The sequence below is a fragment of the Procambarus clarkii genome, chromosome 39 (assembly GCF_040958095.1).
Source record: "Procambarus clarkii isolate CNS0578487 chromosome 39, FALCON_Pclarkii_2.0, whole genome shotgun sequence".
NCBI classification, from domain to species: Eukaryota; Metazoa; Arthropoda; class Malacostraca; order Decapoda; family Cambaridae; genus Procambarus; species Procambarus clarkii.
In genome coordinates, this window is record NC_091188.1 from 18,311,828 (window position 1) to 18,332,410 (window position 20,583).

At 41.1% G+C, this 20,583-nt stretch overlaps 1 protein-coding gene across 1 annotated transcript; it reads left to right on the forward strand.

Annotated features, from left to right (window-relative positions):
- The first annotated feature begins 11,852 nt into the window (after nt 1–11,852).
- On the forward strand, nt 11,853–19,882 carry LOC138372584 (Kruppel-like factor 18). Its single transcript, XM_069338067.1, has 2 exons — nt 11,853–12,048; nt 19,092–19,882. The coding sequence occupies exons 1-2, from the start codon at nt 11,853–11,855 to the stop codon at nt 19,880–19,882; spliced, it is 987 nt and encodes a 328-aa protein (XP_069194168.1).
- The last annotated feature ends 701 nt before the right edge of the window (nt 19,883–20,583 follow it).

Here is a 20,583-nt window from a genome sequence, read left to right on the forward strand (position 1 = left end):
AGACTTTACTCTGTTTTTCTTCTCCACCGCCGAGATGCTAAACCTGGTTGGTATGATGAGCGAGGCTGGGGCGAGGCAAATAGGTGTGGAGAATAGGCAATGATAGAACGATGCAGGAAGAGGAAAGGTTAGTGAAAGAGAGGAAACGTATAGACGAGGAAGTTAGAAAATGGGAAGAGGAGAACCAATAATAGAGTTAAGGAGAAAGGCAGAGAAGGAGGAGAAAGAGAATGAATAGCTAGAGAAAGGAGAAAGAGGAAGAAGATTGGGCGACCAAGGTATGGGTACATATCGCAGACAGACAGACAGACAGCAGTAACTACCCACTCCACTCACAGTGGGACAGACAGCCAGCTGTAACCACCTACTCCTCTCACACAGGGACTGATCGCCATATGTCTAGTACCAAATAATGTTATTAATTACGTAAGTAAAAAATTAAGAATAGTGTAACAGAGTTATTTACAAAGAGTTATCGAGTACAATGATGATAAACAGAGGATTATCCGGCAGAATAGTTGAAGAATAGTCGGCACCCGAAGAGTCAAGGCGGACAGAAACTGATCATCAGGAAGGCAGTGGTTTAGACCTCTTCCCATTTTTCTCTTGTACATGAAGAGAACTTGAGAGGGAATCGAGGAGACTTTTAGTTGGAGTACAGAGGAGAATCTGGACCAGAGCCCTCAAAGCAGGGCAGCTGTGCATCAGAAATTAATGCACAAGCACAAGGTAGATATGGCTGTCTCCTGCAAGAAGCAAGACAGACTTAAGGGTATGTATTCCAGGGGCTAGAATTTGATAAATAGTGAGAAGAATGAGCAGTAATATTGAAAGGCAGTGGGATCAAACCCATTATCTGCCTCTCAGTATGGGGATATGATACTGGCCGGGGTAGTAGTGAGTGGATGGATGAGTAGAAAGTAGGGTTATTTATGAATATGAATAAGGGAGAAGTCCCTTACTCATGGTCATATATATAGAGATTATATAATGAGGGATTAGTTGCACTAAGATCCTGAGAAGTATTTAGTGAATAATACGATGCATTCATGGGTGACTTGGACTCTTACACTGAAAACAGTGTATGCATGGGCCGAAAAACACCTGATGACTCAGTACAGGCAGTTGTATGTAAAATTGCACACATTTAGCACTGTGTAATTACTGATATGTGTGTAATTAACGGAACAATTAAGACGACTATAACATATGAAGCGAAAAACAGTTTTATAATAAATGGATACTCTTAAAATTATGACAGAATAGTAAAGAAAACCACTGGTATATTATACTAGTGTGCACTGAACAGCCAGACATTAAAGCTCACACTGAGACATGGTTGACTAGGAACTTAAGGGACCCACTGATCAGGTACGAGGCGGAATGATATGAGTCCTTCCGTGTCGAAAAAACAAAAAGAAAGAGAATTAGAGTTATCATGTGAAAGAAAATTTGCAGTGTATTGAAGGAGAGAAAATCAAATCAGTGACTCACACAGAAACAATGTGGGTGGAAGTGAGCGAGGGAAATTATATATTGATAATTGGATTAATAAAGATATCCTGGTCTACATGAGTAGGGGACTAAACTAATTTGGGATGAGAAAAAGACAAAAAGGCATCAAGATGCAGCATTTTATGTATTGTTGGAAACTTTAACCATAGCGGGAACTAAATTGGACTTTTTACAACAGGTAACTCAGAAACAAAAATTTCTGGAAGTGATTGATACTGCTTCCAGACACAGATAACTGCTGAAGGCAACCTGAATATATAATATTGCGAATTTGGTCCTGACAAACTTAGAGGCAATGATATGGAAATATGCAGCAAACTTGGTAAAAGTGGTCACAGAATGGAAAATTTGTATGATACAAAATGTTGCAGTGGCAGATTTCCTTGAAGCTCATTTTAAAGTATTAAGGAGTTTCTTGGGGAGGGAAGATTGGGGAGAAACGTACATTGGACATGAGTCTCATATGCTCAACGTCACTCTTTGTATTCGGAATCATCGTAAGTGAATACAATGTCACAATATTGCAAATAAAGTGAAGATTTTTAGGGGGGGGGGGGGAGAAGGCGATAGATCCAATCCGTTGAAATATCGTCCAATTTTTGTGAACTATTGTAAGAAAATTGTTTCACTCGACAAATGCAAAAACATTCACTTACATCTGGAAAAATATGGAAAAAAATTAAGGATTCACAACTTTGTTTATGTATAAGATTGTTTAAATTTAAGTAAACGGGAAACATACAAAATAAAGGTATAAGCCTGTTTAGTACCTCACATAACCGCTAGAAAGCGATCAACGGCTTTCATACTCGACAAAGGCTGGCAGATGCAGCTTAATGCTGAGAAATGTATGGTTCTAAGCTTAGGGAACATAAGCAGAGTTATCAGATATCAGCTGCACAGTGTTGAACTTGCAAAGTCAGAATGCGATCAAGGTCTAGAAGTCATGTTCAGTAAGGTTCTAAAGCCAAAAACTCAATTCCCGTATGAACGGAAGAGAGCACATAGGAAACTGGGACTTACTTTTATAAGTGTTAGCAAGAGGGTATCTAATATTATTATTTAATCTTAAGAAGCATACACTTCTAGATTATGAAGTTCAATTATGGTCTATATGCTAAAGAATAAACGAAAATTCTTATGAACATGTTTAGTGTAGCATGACAAAGTTAATAACAGGAACCGGAACGCTCGCCCATGAAGGGAAAACAGTTAAACATATTTATATTGTTTCAAGAAAAACGAAGATTATATGGTTGACATGATTGAGATACATTAATTGATAAGCTTGTTTATAATGGTAATATAAATACGGTTTTAAGAACATCAACGCAAACTAGAAGACGATCATACAATGCAAATAAACTGGACAAATTTGTATTTAGGAAAGACATGGGTAAATACTGGTTTGAACAATTTTGTTTTTTAATTTTGGAAAAAATTGCCGGATAACATAATAAACGTGGGATCGGATATTTTGAAGCGTACGTTAGCCATAATATAAATGCATCTGGGGGTATATAAAAAGCAGCAGCCTCGTACGTTTTTGTGTTTAAGGAGGAATGTGAAGGGGTTAAGTGGCGTGTGTGATACATGGAAGATGAAAGAGCTTTCTACCCTCTCCAGCTATCCAATAAAGCTTCCTGACCTCCCTTCTCACCACAACCTTCACATCCACTTATCTCCCTTGTTGTGCAAACCTCCTCCCTCCCTTCCCAGAGCCTCTACACACTCTCCCACCACAAGCTCACACACACTCCACTCCCATGTTATACACCTCCACTCTTCATTCTTCATCACACGTCATCCACAAAGGTGGAAGAATACGGAGGGAATAGACCAGCAAGGAGCAGAGCACAGAAGCACACTTTACAAGGGAACAAGTACAAGCTGCAGGAGAAAGAGCACAGGTTACAAGAGAACATGTACAAGATGCAAGAGAAAAAACACAGGTTACAAGAGAACATGTAGAACAGGTGGCAAGAGCTGCAGGAGAAAAAGTACAAACTGTAGGAGAACAAACACAGGCTGTATGAGAACAGGGACGAACTCCAGGTGAGCAAGAACAAGATAAATGAGAACAATGGCAAGCTGAAAGATAACAAGAACGAGCTGCAGGAGTGCTTCTACAAATGACCCAGTTTAGGATGTACGGGCAACTAGATCAGTGGGATTGAGCGCCTTGCGTTGTGGTCAGCACTGGATGGGTGACCGCTGGAGTAGCCTCGTCCTTATCTAAGGGGGATGTCAATAAATCAAACTGGCTTCCAAATGCAGCATCCTGTCTCCTCGTCTACTACGTCTCATTTCTTAACGCAACCAACCAATCCGTTAAAACTGAGGCGTATTAATACAAATTAATTCACTAAAATTTACGTTTTCTCATCGGCCTCGATATGTTAGGTGGATAGCGAGAGTTCGTATGTTTCTCGTTAGTCAATATATACGTATTTTGTAGGGACTTGCTCAGGCAATACAGCAATATCAGTGACCACAATTATTGCGCCATCTATTGACGGACAAATTAAACGTTCAGAGTAAACAGGATAGTCAGGAGCGTGGGTGAACCAGAATTTGTTCATTATATACACGGGAGAGGTTATTGATTTTCATTTATCTTTGGTTTACTGCAGGTACTACACTGCAGGTACTACACTGCAGGTACTACACTGCAGGTACTACACTGCAGGTACTACACTGCAGGTACTACACTACAGGTACTACACTACAGGTACTACACTGCAGGTACTACACTGCAGGTACTACACTGCAGGTACTACACTGCAGGTACTACACTGCAGGTACTACACTGCAGGTACTACACTGCAGGTACTACACTACAGGTACTACACTACAGGTACTACACTGCAGGTACTACACTACAGGTACTACACTGCAGGTACTACACTGCAGGTACTACACTGCAGGTACTACACTGCAGGTACTACACTACAGGTACTACACTACAGGTACTACACTGCAGGTACTACACTACAGGTACTACACTGCAGGTACTACACTGCAGGTACTACACTACAGGTACTACACTGCAGGTACTACACTGCAGGTACTACACTGCAAGTACTACACTACAGGTACTACACTGCAGGTACTACACTACAGGTACTACACTGCAGGTACTACACTGCAGGTACTACACTACAGGTACTACACTGCAGGTACTACACTACAGGTACTACACTGCAGGTACTACACTACAGGTACTACACGGCAGGTACTACACTGCAGGTACTACACTACAGGTACTACACTGCAGGTACTACACTGCAGGTACTACACTACAGGTACTACACTGCAGGTACTACACTACAGGTACTACACTGCAGGTACTACACTACAGGTACTACACGGCAGGTACTACACTGCAGGTACTACACTGCAGGTACTACACTACAGGTACTACACTGCAGGTACTACACTACAGGTACTACACTGCAGGTACTACACTGCAGGCACTATACTGCAGGTACTACACTGCAGGTACTACACTACAGGTACTACACTGTAGGTACTACACTACAGGTACTACACTACAGGTACTACACTGCAGGTACTACACTGCAGGCACTATACTGCAGGTACTACACTACAGGTACTACACTGCACTTACTATACTGCAGGTACTACACTGCAGGTACTACACTGCAGGTACTATACTGCAGGTACTACACTACAGGTACTACACTGCAGGTACAACACTGCAGGTACTATACTGCAGGTACTACACTACAGGTACTACACTGCAGGTACTACACTGCAGGTACTATACTGCAGGTACTATACTGCAGGTACTACACTACAGGTACTACACTACAGGTACTACACTGCACTTACTACACTGCAGGTACTATACTGCAGGTACTACACTGCAGGTACTATACTGCAGGTACTACACTGCAGGTACTACACTACAGGTACTACACTGCAGGTACTACACTACAGGTACTACATTGCAGGTACTACACTACAGGTACTACACTGCAGGTACTACACTACAGGTACTACACTGCAGGTACTATACTGCAGGTACTACACTGCAGGTACTACACTACAGGTACTACACTGCACTTACTATACTGCATGTACTACACTGCACTTACTATACTGCAGGTACTACACTGCACTTACTATACTGCATGTACTACACTGCAGGTACTATACTGCAGGTACTACACTACAGGTACTACACTGCACTTACTATACTGCAGGCACTATACTACAGGCACTACACTGCACTTACTATACTGCATGTACTACACTGCAGGTACTATACTGCAGGTACTACACTGCACTTACTATACTGCAGGTACTATACTGCAGGTACTACACTGCACGTACTACACTGCAGGTACTACACTACAGGTACTACACGGCAGGTACTACACTGCAGGTACTACACTACAGGTACTACACTGCAGGTACTACACTGCAGGTACTACACTACAGGTACTACACTGCAGGTACTACACTACAGGTACTACACTGCAGGTACTACACTACAGGTACTAAACGGCAGGTACTACACTGCAGGTACTACACTGCAGGTACTACACTACAGGTACTACACTGCAGGTACTACACTACAGGTACTACACTGCAGGTACTACACTGCAGGCACTATACTGCAGGTACTACACTGCAGGTACTACACTACAGGTACTACACTGCAGGTACTACACTACAGGTACTACACTACAGGTACTACACTGCAGGTACTACACTGCAGGCACTATACTGCAGGTACTACACTGCAGGTACTACACTGCACTTACTATACTGCAGGTACTACACTGCAGGTACTACACTGCAGGTACTACACTGCAGGTACTATACTGCAGGTACTACACTACAGGTACTACACTGCAGGTACAACACTGCAGGTACTATACTGCAGGTACTACACTACAGGTAGTACACTGCAGGTACTACACTGCAGGTACTATACTGCAGGTACTATACTGCAGGTACTACACTACAGGTACTACACTACAGGTACTACACTGCACTTACTACACTGCAGGTACTATACTGCAGGTACTACACTGCAGGTACTATACTGCAGGTACTACACTGCAGGTACTACACTACAGGTACTACACTGCAGGTACTACACTACAGGTACTACACTGCAGGTACTACACTACAGGTACTACACTGCAGGTACTACACTACAGGTACTACACTGCAGGTACTATACTGCAGGTACTACACTGCAGGTACTACACTACAGGTACTACACTGCACTTACTATACTGCATGTACTACACTGCACTTACTATACTGCAGGTACTACACTGCACTTACTATACTGCATGTACTACACTGCAGGTACTATACTGCAGGTACTACACTACAGGTACTACACTGCACTTACTATACTGCAGGCACTATACTACAGGCACTACACTGCACTTACTATACTGCATGTACTACACTGCAGGTACTATACTGCAGGTACTACACTGCACTTACTATACTGCAGGTACTATACTGCAGGTACTACACTGCACGTACTACACTGCAGGTACTACACTACAGGTACTACACTGCAGGTACTACACTGCATGTACTACACTGCAGGCACTATACTGCAAGTACTACACTGCAGGTACTACACTGCAGGTACTGCACTGCAGGTACTACACTACAGGTACTACACTGCAGGTACTATACTGCAGGCACTACACTGCAGGTACTACACTGTAGGTACTACACTGCAGGCACTACACTGCAGGTACTACACTGCAGGTACTACACTGTAGGTACTACACTGCAGGCACTACACTGCAGGTACTACACTGCAGGTACTACACTGCAGGCACTACACTACAGGCACTACACTGCAGATACTACACTGCAGGTACTACACTGCTGGCACTATACTGCAGGTACTACACTGCAGGTACTACATTGCAGGTTCTATACTGCAGGTACTACACTGCAGGTACTACACTGCAGGTACTACACTGCAGGCACTACACTGCAGGTACTACACTGCAGGCACTACACTACATGTACTACACTGCAGGTACTATACTGCAGGCACTACACTGCAGGTACTACACTACAGGTACTACACTGCAGGTACTACACTGCAGGTACTACACTACAGGCACTACACTGCAGGTACTACACTACAGGTACTACACTACAGGTACTACACTACAGGTACTACACTACAGGTACTATACTGCAGGTACTATACTGCAGGTACTACACTGCAGGTACTACACTGCAGGTACTACACTGCAGGCACTACACTACAGGTACTACACTGCAGGTACTATACTGCAGGCACTACACTACAGGTACTACACTGCAGGTACTATACTGTAGGTACTATACTACAGGTACTACACTGCAGGTACTACACTGCAGGCACTATACTGCAGGTACTACACTACAGGTACTACACTGCAGGTACTACACTACAGGTACTACACTGCAAGTACTACACTACAGGTACTACACTGCAGGTACTATACTGCAGGTACTACACTGCAGGTACTACACTGCAGGTTCTATACTGCAGATAAAATGATAGATAAAATGAAACAAATCTTTGACATAAAACTTTACCCAAAATTAATATACAGACGATCATATTTCTTCCTAACTTTTTATGTTTATATGTTAGTTCGCCGCTTCAATTTAACTTCATATATGAACAAATACATGCAATAACAACCTAAAGGAAAACGATTAAATATATCAACATATAAAAAAATTTAACATCAAAGGCAATGTATGATAATCTGCGCATTAAATATAAATATTTTTACCAGTCAAGGCGAAGATTTTAAAAAATATTCAGAAATTACTCTCAAGAAATAGTGTGCAATATAGCATCAATGTGATGGAATACGACCATGAGACCGTCCGTGCTGAGTGAGTATTCACACGGGATGAAGCATGAGTGAGTATTCACACGGGATGAAGCATGAATGAGTATTCACACGGGAGGAAGCATGAGTGAGTACTCACACGGGATGAAGCATGAGTGAGTACTCACACGGGATGAAGCATGAGTGAGTACTCACACGGGATGAAGCATGAGTGAGTATTCACACGGGATGAAGCATGAGTGAGTATTCACACGGGATGAAGCATGAGTGAGTATTCACACGGGATGAAGCATGAATGAGTATTCACAAGGGATGAAGCATGAATGAGTACTCACACGGGATGAAGCACGAGTGAGTATTCACATGGGATGAAGCATGAGTGAGTACTCACACGGGAGGAAGCATGAGTGAGTACTCACAAGGGAGGAAGCATGAGTGAGTACTCACACGGGAGAAAGCATGAGTGAGTACTGACACGGGATGAAGCATGAGTGAGTACTCACACGGGATGAAGCATGAGTGAGTACTCACACGGGAGGAAGCATGAGTGAGTACTCACACGGGAGGAAGTATGAGTGAGTACTCACACGGGATGAAGCAAGAGACGCCGCAGACGGCAAGGGAAGGCTGGGAGATGTTGACAACCAGACGGTGCGGAGGAAATGCTTGACGTCCGTGGAAATGTCAGCGGCAGGAGCGGTACTGTAAGTCGTCCGTGGAAATGTCAGCGGCAGGAGCGGTACTGTAAGTCGTCCGTGGAAATGTCAGCGGCAGGAGCGGTACTGTAAGTCGTCCGTGGAAATGTCAGCGGCAGGAGCGGTACTGTAAGTCGTCCGTGGAAATGTCAGCGGCAGGAGCGGTACTGTAAGTCGTCCGTGGAAATGTCAGCGGCAGGAGCGGTACTGTAAGTCGTCAGTGGAAATGTCAGCGGCAGGATTAGCAGTGAATTAGATCATTGGTAAGGTGGAATTGTCGAAGGCATGAGAGGCACTGTATGAAGTCAGTCGAAATGTAAAAATGAGAAGCACTGTGTGACATCACTGGAAATATGGAGATTGTTGAGAAATGTACATGAAGGTACCCACAGGTGGAATGAATATAACTGAGAAAAATGGTGAAAAAAATGAGATAATATAAAGTCTTGGAAATAGCGAAAGGAATGAAAGAAAACCAATTCGATTTCGCTTTGACTATCAAAGGAATTGGTAAGGAGGGTGAGGGAGGAGGAGGGGGGGGGGGCGGAAGATAAGAAATGAAGGATAAGGATTGAGATTGTGTTGGATATAACGTGGAGCAGCCACTCCACATGGCTTTGGAGTAGAAGCGTTACTATTGTGTAGGTGAGGAGTGGAGTTAATGGGTTACTTCATCAGCTAGGCAGACTGCTGGTGAAAAATGCCAGAGTTGGCTGCTGCTGTTGCTGATGTTCTGGCCTTTGTGAGCTGTGAACTCTGGCTTGTCCGTTGGGTTGAACTAGGGGGGAGGATGGGGGAAAGTCTCCACGTACATCAAGTTTTCTGAACTGCTTGTTCCGTATTTTAATTTTATTATTTACAGTTTTTTTTATTTTTTTAGTCATCTGGAAAAGATAACTTAAAAAGAGATCACCATTGCTGCAGATACACTTAAAACTGTTGTTCTTGATATTTTAGATTCAGCTACACAGAACAAAACTGTCATGTAGAACGGGTGGTAGTGAACCCGTAATGTGCTTAAAACTGTTTAGAGAGGTATATATGTACTACCGTCAGAGTGGCTGCAAGGTAAGGTGCCAGATGATTTTGCTAAAGCCATTGTTGTCCCTATATAATGTAAAAAGCAGTGGGGGAAGAATGTGAGAATTTTAGTCGAATTAGTTAATTATAATACCAGGAAAATGTGTCTATAATGTTTACAGGAAATGTGAGAAAGTTGAAACCTGTCTTATTGGACTTTGATATAGCCTATGTGCCTTGATAGATCAATAATCATTTTTGGACGTTTTAATGATCGAGAGGGTGGAGGTAATTTAATTACCATCAAGACTTTTTTTAAATTAATAGCAGATCAGGCGTGAGAGTAGGGTGAAAAGTATATGTTTTGAATGTCGGAATAGGCGTGAAACAGTAGTATTTAATACCTATATTCACGTATATTTTTATATGTGAATGGGTTAGTTAAGAAGTTAAAGTCAAGAACACCTAAAACCATGTGTCGCAAAAGTCTGGAACCATATTCAAAAAGCCTGAAACCATGTTAAGTAAGTTTGGAACCATGCCCGACAAGTCTGAAATTAAGTTCAATTAGTCTGGAACCATAACCAATAAGTCAATAAATATATCTCATACGTGGAACTATTTATCACAAACATGGAACATAATCCAAAAAGTCTGGAATCATGTACCGTAAGTCTGGAACCATGTACCACAAATCTGGAACTATGTACCGAAAGTCTGGAACCATGTACCGTAAGTCTGGAACCATGTACCGTAAGTCTGGAACCATGTACCACAAATCTGGAACCATGTACCACAAATCTGGAACCATGTACCACAAATCTGGAACCATGTACCACAAATCTGGAACCATGTACCACAAATCTGGAACCATGTACCACAAATCTATATCCCAGGCGTATTCTGGCCACTATAACATCACATTGCCGGGTTCTTGTTCTATTAGTCCCATATGTGAATGTCTCCTCACGTATCTGGCAGCTTTCTCAAAACCCAAATGTCGAGTACACAATGTGTCAACTTTGTGAAAGAGAAAACATGCACTCTCTTGAACATTATATTGTAGAATGTCCCATACTGACTGACTTTCGCCCTCCTGGGCTAAGGTATGCTGAACTCTGTAGTTACTATATGAGTACTGGAACACTTGATGATATATTGGACTTGTATCCAAAATTGACCATGTAATGTATCAATCATACAATGTATGTATGTGATGTAACTATATAACCTGAGCTTGTAAAAGCACCTTCATCACCTTCAGTGATTAAGTGCTTAATTGCACACTAGTTTCTTTATCAGCTACCTCACCCTGTCAGGGTAAATGAGACAAATGTATGTGAATGCATGTATGTGTGTATATATGTATGTGTATGTGTGTGTGTGTGTATGTATATGTATGGGTATAAAGCAAATATGGAAGCTGATCAGAATTACATTTCACCTTTGTGAATGTACATTAATGACACTATGTAAAAGACACATCTAATACTTTATGTAGGGCGTACGTAAATCTGTGTATCTTTGTATTTACGTATGTAGGTTAGCTTAGCATTTTAAAAGCACCGAATCACCTTCTGTGGTTGAGTGTTCAATAAACCCTTGAACTGTATGTTTAACACTTCTCTAACCCTGTCCATGGAGGACAGAAGAAAATGTATATATGCTGGTTAGCATTGTAAATGTGTGGCCACGTCTGTGGTAGAAAAAAAAAAAAAAAAAAAAAACAAAAAAAAAAAAAAAAAAATCTGGAACCATGTACCACAAATCTGGAACCATGTACCACAAATCTGGAACCATGTACCACAAGTCTGGAACCATGTACCACAAATCTGGAACCATGTACCACAAATCTGGAACCATGTACCACAAATCTGGAACCATGTACCACAAATCTGGAACCATGTACCACAAATCTGGAACCATGTACCGCAAGTCTGGAACCATGTACCGTAAGTCTGGAACCATGTACAACAAATCTGGAAACCATGTACCGAAAGTCTGGAACCATGTACCGTAAGTCTGGAACCATGTACAACAAATCTGGAAACCATGTACCGAAAGTCTGGAACCATGTACCGTAAGTCTGGAACCATGTACAACAAATCTGGAAACCATGTACCGTAAATCTGGAACCATGTACCGTAAATCTGGAACCATGTACAACAAATCTGGAAACCATGTACCGTAAATCTGGAACCATGTACCGTAAATCTGGAACCATAGTACGGATGATAAAACAAACTATTTCTTCCTTAGTATTGCTTTATTTTATGCAAATATTGTGTTCAATCTCCCCATCTCTATGATTGATTCAGAAAATTAGACGAGGATTACAATCGGAGATTAAACATCGCATGATGTCAGCAGCGATGGCTCCGGACTTTTGTGACGTTCTTCCCAATTTATATGACTTGGTTCCAGACTTATACAACTTAATTCCATACTTATGGGACTTAGGTCCTAACTTATGTGACATTGTTTTCGATTTATGTTACATGGTTCCAGATTTATGGGAAGCCGTTCCAGATGTACTGGAGTTGGTTCTAAACTTATGTGATGATCTGTATAATGAAAGGAAGGAATATGAGACACGGAGTTAAGATTGAAATGAGAGCGAATATACGACTCTCAGCCCTGACATATGCAAGTGAAATTTAGGTTTAGAAACAAAACGAGTACTCACGAGTGAATGTCTGTCTGTAAGAAAGGTTGGAGTAAGTATTTGGGGAAAAAGGTAAAGTATTAAGATAAAGTATTAAGAAAAAAGATAAAGTAAAAGGGAAAAAGGTAAAGTAAAGGAAAGGTAAGTATTTTTCATCATACATTCTAATATTTAATAATAATGGAAGGGGAGGGAGGGAGGAAACTATCAGGGGAAAGCTCGAAGCCATTACGACTATATAACACTTGGAAGGGGTCAGGATAAGAATTTGGGATGGGACAGGGGGAAGGAATGGTACCCAACCACTTGGACGGTCGAGGATTGATCGCTGACCTGCATGAAGCTAGACCGTCGCTCTACCGTCCAGTCCAAGTGAAGGGGAGATGGAATGCAATCTGAAGCGGTGGAATGACTGTAGAGTTAATACACTTAGGTGGAAAGGGTGGGAGAGCAATGCATATGTGGAATAGGTAAAGAGTAATAAAAGTTGATGGAATGGCTGGAGAGAAATACGTAGATGGAATGGATGGAGAGAAGTCCTCTAAGGTGGAATGGACATGACAGTAGGATACCTGAGAATTATTTATAAAGAAGAGTGTTCAACGGTGAAACATAATAAGTTATGGTCAGACGACTATATTATCTTGGATGGTGAATGTGGAACAGAATATGAGAAGATCATTGGAACATATCTAGCAAAGACCTCTGTACAAGTCCTGTTGACCCATATTAGCCAGGTCCTATTTACATCCCACCATTTTCCCCTATTGCACTTATCATTGCCATTTTTTAAGACATAAATATTAGCCTCAATAATGCCAGATAATAAGTTGCACCATTCGTCTATTACCCAACTCTCCAACTAATATTTGCCTATATAAATTTTAACTCTAAGCTGATCTGATTTATGATCCTTAATAATTGTTCTGGCAAAATTTGAAAACTTCTTGAGCTTATTTACATTCCACTTGAAAATCCATTTTATCTACATGTAAACGTCGACAATATATACTTTTGTCTTTCGTCTCTGAAGAAAATGTAAGCTAAGTTTTCCTACTCTGCTTTCGTAAGAATAATTCCAAATAATTGTGATTAACTTTGTCATCCTGCGTTAAATGCCTTTTCTGAAAAAATATGAATATTCCTAAATATAATGAGCAAGTTAAGCACCATTTTCCAGGTGAGGCGTAACTTGTACAAGTTTCAATTAGTTGAAAATGTCTAATTATTTACTGTTAACGATCGTGGACATAACAACACGTAACCTACTTGCCCTATTTCGCGCATCGACACATTGTTGTCTTCATAGAGATATCTATTATTACCTCAAAGCCTATTTTACAGTTTTACTTACCAATATCTAATTCATTAACACTGTATACAACTGCACTATCTTTGTCTAATCTTAGGAGTTTATATGTATCTGCTTTGACAAGCTTTTCCCTTTTTCTGTTTATATCTGCCTTTTACCGACGTTTTTTCTGCAATAAAGAAAAGCTTTCTTTAAAATTCATTCCTTATAAACAATGTTGAACCCAATGAACAACGCTCTTATAAGAAACAGTGACGAGAGCCTAGCTGAAGCTGATATAAACACGGCAAATACTAAACGTCGTCTTCTGTCTGAAATACGTTTGAAAAAGAAGAAAAGTAAAAGTTGTGAGAAAACAATGGTCCTTTTGAGTAAACAAAGCTAACAGGTCTTTGCTAAATAATATGTCTAAACGATTTATGAATGAAGTTACTACTGATGCTTCAAGGTACTTTCTTACGATCCAATTTAAACTTGGTAATCTGTAGTTGGTAGCAAGAGATCTATTCTGCCTTCTAAAAAAAACTTTGTACCACTTCAGCTACCCTCCTAGCAAAGGGAACAACCATAGTTCTAATTCTTTAATTAAATATACATGACAGAGAATCATTAAGTTTAGACTTTCATTCTCAAAAATTCTGCTAAATATTTTATCAAGGGAGATTTATCTGGTTAATATTTTACCATTTGTATATATATATATATATATATATATATATATATATGTCGTACCTAGTAGCCAGAACTCACTTCTCAGCCTACTATGCAAGGCCCGATTTGCCTAATAAGCCAAGTTTTCATGAATTAATGTTTTTTCGTCTGCCTAACCTCCCTAACCTAACCTAACCTAGCTTTTTTTGGCTACCTAACCTAACCTTACCTATATATATAGGTCAGGTTAGGTTAGGTAGGGTTGGTTAGGTTCGGTCATATATCTACGTTAATTTTAACTCCAATAAAAAAAAATTGACCTCATACATAGTGAAAAGGGTAGCTTTATCATTTCATAAGAAAAAAATTATAGTAAATATATTAATTCAGGAAAACTTGGCTTATTAGGCAAATCGGGCCTTGAATAGTAGGCTGAGAAGTGAGTTCTGGCTACTAGGTACGACATATATATATATATATATATATATATATATATATATATATATATATATACATATATATATATACATATATATATATACATATATATATATATATATATATATATATATATATATATATATATATATATATATATATATATATATATATATATATATATGTCGTACCTAGTAGCCAGAACGCACTTCTCAGCCTACTATGCAATGCCCGATTTGCCTAATAAGCCAAGTTTTCATGAATTAATGGTTTTTCGACTACGTAACTAACCTAACCTAACCTAACCTAACTTTTTCGGCTACCTAACCTAACCTAACCTATAAAGATAGGATAGGTTAGGTTAGGTAGGGTTGATTAGGTTCGGTCATATATCTACGTTAATTTTAACTCCAATAAATAAAAATTGACCTCATACATAATGAAATGGGTAGCTTTATCATTTCATAAGAAAAAATTAGAGAAAATATATTAATTCATGAAAACTTGGCTTATTAGGCAAATCGGGCCTTGCATAGTAGGCTGAGAAGTGCGTTCTGGCTACTAGGTACGATATATATATATATATATATATATATATATATATATATATATATATATATATATATATATATATATATATATATATATATATATACATACACATATATATAAGTTTTATGAACTTCTGTAATACATGACGTATACTCAACATTATCTCTGGAGCCTGATTTGAAGAATTTCTATTATGAAGACTTATGTTATTCCATCATTCCTCCTGACTCTTGAAACCCAAACGAATCCTGGACTTTCTCTCAGGTGAATCATATATCTACTTTTCCCTCATATGTTAGTTTCAGCAAACTTAGATGGATCCCATGTTCTTTCTCTCTGTCTCACTATCAGTTATCTGTAACATCAAGAATAATAACTTCTTCCTCCTTCCATCCCTAAATATAAGCCATATTTCCGCACTAAATAAATCTACTTAGAGTAACAAATTTTATCTCCCCTTCACACACACACATCATCTCTGGTGCCTGGCATTAATCTTCGTTTCGTCAGTTACGTTAATCACGCCCCTTTGATTTTGACAGATACCTTGATAAATGCATTGTTAGCTTTCTCTCTCTCTCTTGTATGTTGTGGATCATGAGTCCTCTCGTAGACAATAACAGTCGTCTGTGTACATAAAACTTTGCTGATACATCCCTGTTTTTTTTTCGAGTCGTGCAGATCTATTCGTGCATCAGAATTCACTCACATGACTGGTGTCTTCATTATGCTACAGGAAATGGAGATTTGTTTTGACTGGTGAAGCAGACCACAGCTCAGGAACATGGGTCAAGATATGTCTCACTGCCAGTCACTCTGGGTATAATGTCCGAATATTTCCCAATTCGCTGCTTACACGAATTTCTTAAACTACAGGTAAAATGTGCAATCATTTGCGGTATATAATTCTAAAACTTAAATTCGTTTATACATTCTTCCTAATTTTTAATACTGTTCTTTAGTCCCATTGTTATCCGGAACGAATCATGGTTATTCAGCCAATTTAATTTATATGGAATAATACTTTTTGAGAATTATATAATCACATTAAATGCAAAAATGTTTGTCTATGTTGTAATATAGTGATAGTCCACTGGTTATTAGAGATACGTCCCTCTCTTACGGGAGAGAATCTCTCCTATCTGCTCTAGTCTGCCCAGTCTACCCAGCTCTATTATTGCCGTATTCAACCACAATTTAATTTATGGAACTCTGGAACTCAGAGTTTTCCATCATAACTTTTTTTTGCTTTGCTAATCCCGTTTGTTTACGGTGCCTTAAATTCCACATTTTATTATACAGTTTCTTAATGTTTTCAATTTGGCCAGGACGATGTCTAAAAATAATATTAAAGTGATGACTTTGTAATATATTCCTTAGAAAACAATTCGTTGACTAACTCCCCAAAAATATTCTTCCATGGCATTCACTGTTTATTTAACAACAATTAGAGTAGCGTATAATGTAGACATTATTCAACCTGCATGCCACAGCGTTTCTTTCCAGCCGGGGGGGGGGGAGAGGAGGGAGGGAGCAGGAGGTCAGGATGTAACATCACCACCCACTACAAGTGAGAGCACCACCCACTACAAGTAAGAGCACCACCCCACTTCAAGTGAGAGCACCACCCACTTCAAGTGAGAGCACCACCCACTTCAAGTGAGAGCACCACCCACTTCAAGTGAGAGCACCACCCACTTCAAGTGAGAGCACCACCCACCTCAAGTGAGAGCACCACCCACCTCAAGTGAGAGCACCACCCACTACAAGTAAGAGCACCACCCACTACAAGTGAGAGCACCACCCACTAGAAGTAAGAGCACCACCCACACAGAAGCAAAAACACATTACATGACAAATGATTAACAACATAATACAGGAGGAACCAACTCTAAAGATAGACACCGCTCTCTGGACGGGATCAGGACCCAGAACATCTACAGAATATTTCCTTTAACAAACATACCGGATATCCATCATCCTTTCATCTCAGTAGCTCTAATTTCATTCTACCATCTATCGCAATCTTTCCCCCCCCCCCACATGCCACCAATCACCCATACCCCCTCTTTTCCAAAAATTAATCGCCATGTGTGGTATCGTAAATCACAATTAGCCTTAGAAAAAAAATCACTAGCATAGATACTGTCTGTTAAAGATGTTTCCACTTTATTGCACCTGCCAGATAAGCTTGACTGCTAACAGTAGGTAGTAACTGAGTGATTGTAACCTATCCACCGCTACCCACTGGATGGGGGGCGGTGCGCAGGATAAACATATCGATTGTGACACTAGCTCTCCACGTTTGTCAGTTGCCTAAATTAGAAACTGTACTTGTGGTCTGTCTTGAGCCCATTGTTGATGTGACGATGTGCATTGAATTTTGTAACTAGCTCATCACGATTATAACTTGCTTAGCTAAATGAATCCTGGGGTTCAGTCCCTGAGCCCATAATGTGCCTCTGTAACAATTTCCACTACCACCCAAAGGATGGGTATGAGGTGCATAATAAATGAACTAAACTAAAACGCTTGTTTTACATTGTGTTCAGGGAGAGTTAAACTGAACCTGCGCTCCGGTGTAAATGACAGGATTTATTTTAATATTTTACTTGTTTATTTAATTTACAATAAAATATAAATGTGTTTGTAAAATGCTTGGAGTATAACTGGCACATTCTGGCAAAATGTTCGGAACGCTGCGGAATGTTCTGGTACAGGATGAGCAACGCTGGCCAATAACCTCACCCCACAAGATAAACAAGTTTTTACTCTCTTGATGCAGACAGCTGGAGCCAACAAACATCACAAACAATACGATGTGTGTGTGTGTGTGTGTGTGTGTGTGTGTGTGTGTGTGTGTGTGTGTGTGTGTGTGTGTGTGTGTGTGTGTGTGTGTGTGTGTGTGTGTGTGTGTGTGTGTGAATGTGTGTGTGTGTAGAGCATGTGCTCGGTGGGGACACTAGCGACGTAGCGTATGATTAGTCAACGTGTTCAAGCAACGATAAAGTAATCACACTTTTCTTACTCTAGTGAGTGCTCGTAGGAGGAGACGGTCCGTACAGAGAGCATGAGAGTGGTCTTCAATCGATGCTGTTGTGACGGTAGCAGCTGAGTTACTCTGGCTCTTGCCCTCTCCTTATGGTACCCCGATGACCCTATATGCACCATGATCTATAAGACCAAAGAGAGCTTCCAAGGTAACACCAGTGGATTATTATTACAGGTAATAATAATAATAATGGGTGGTACTTGGAGTACCACCCATTAGTACACCTTCTGAAGTACTGGATATTCTCGGAGGCATCACCGACGTTGGGATTCTAGAGGGTGGCAACCATGCTCAACTGTTCTTCTCCAACTAATAAGCACTTCAGAGGATGATACCTACGAAACCCAGACCACACTATCTGATGCTGACCTCACACTGTCTGATGCTGACCTCACACTGTCTGATGCTGACCTCACACTGTCTGATGCTGACCTCACACTGTCTGATGCTGACCTCACACTGTCTGATGCTGACCTCACACTGTCTGATGCTGACCTCACACTGTCTGATGCTGACCTCACACTGTCTGATGCCGACCTCACACTGTCTGATGCTGACCTCACACTGTCTGATGCTGACCTCACACTGTCTGATGCTGACCTCACACTGTCTGATGCTGACCTCACACTGTCTGATGCCGACCTCACACTGTCTGATGCTGACCTCACACTGTCTGATGCTGACCTCACACTGTCTGATGCCGCCCTCACACTATCTGATGCTGACCTCACACTGTCTGATGCCGACCTCACACTGTCTGATGCTGACCTCACACTGTCTGATGCCGACGTCACACTGTCTGATGCTGACCTCACACTGTCTGATGCTGACCTCACACTGTCTGATGCTGACCTCACACTGTCTGATGCTGACCTCACACTGTCTGATGCTGACCTCACACTGTCTGATGCTGACCTCACACTGTCTGATGCTGACCTCACACTGTCTGATGCTGACCTCACACTGTCTGATGCTGACCTCACACTGTCTGATGCTGACCTCACACTGTCTGATGCTGACCTCACATTGCTCCCACTACAAAACAAGCTTCCAGCTAACCACCTCCTTCAGGTGCCTTCATGCAGCTTCAGCGAGAATCATCTTGAAGGCAGTTAGCCAGCGTCCATCATTGACCCTGAGGTTGAAATCTCCAGCAGAAGCAGCCCCTTTCAGCAATGAATGGACTTGAGTACTTCCGTATCACATCAACACCAGCTATATAAGGAGAGGTACTCCCAACTCAGTGCCATAAGTGCTTCAGATACGGCTATTACACAAGGAAGGGTATCTTACTAGTAGGAAAATGCAGTAACTGTCCCCTCGACCAGTACTTCACGGACTACCAGGTACACCACAAACATTCCTCGTGACGGCGGTTACGTCGCAGTTTCGCCAGAATGTCCACTCAGGCAGGAAGAAATGAAGAAAATGACCGAGGCCAGACAAGTCCCACACCTCGGACATATACAACACATACACAACATTCAAGCTGCAGCGTGCCTTGCCTCACCAGGGAATAGTGTAACCCACAGTACAGCCCGACGCCTGGGAAGGGCACAACTCATCCAGCGACCCAAGCCACCACCCACCATACGAGACGGGGTAGTTCAAACTCATGTTCGGGCATCGTCGACAGAATCGTAGAGATGGACAACAGCCTATTTGTCGAGACAATTAACAGGCTACTAATTGACAACGACATGCCAACTGTATCAGTTCCGGCTAACTTAGTCAACTTAAATTCTACTCCGGCAACTCCAACTACACCCCCCCACTCTCCCCGCCCCTGCACCACCATCTACAGCGCCCTCTTCCAC

What these genes read in the sequence shown, in the direction of transcription:
- LOC138372584 (XM_069338067.1), top strand. Translation starts at nt 11,853, where the DNA reads ATGTACCACAAATCTGGAACCATGTACCACAAATCTGGAACCATGTAC. An exon ending in CAAGTCTGGAACCATGTACC is followed by an intron (nt 12,049 to 19,091) that starts GTAAGTCTGGAA and finishes TAAGCACTTCAG; the next exon opens with AGGATGATACCTACGAAACC.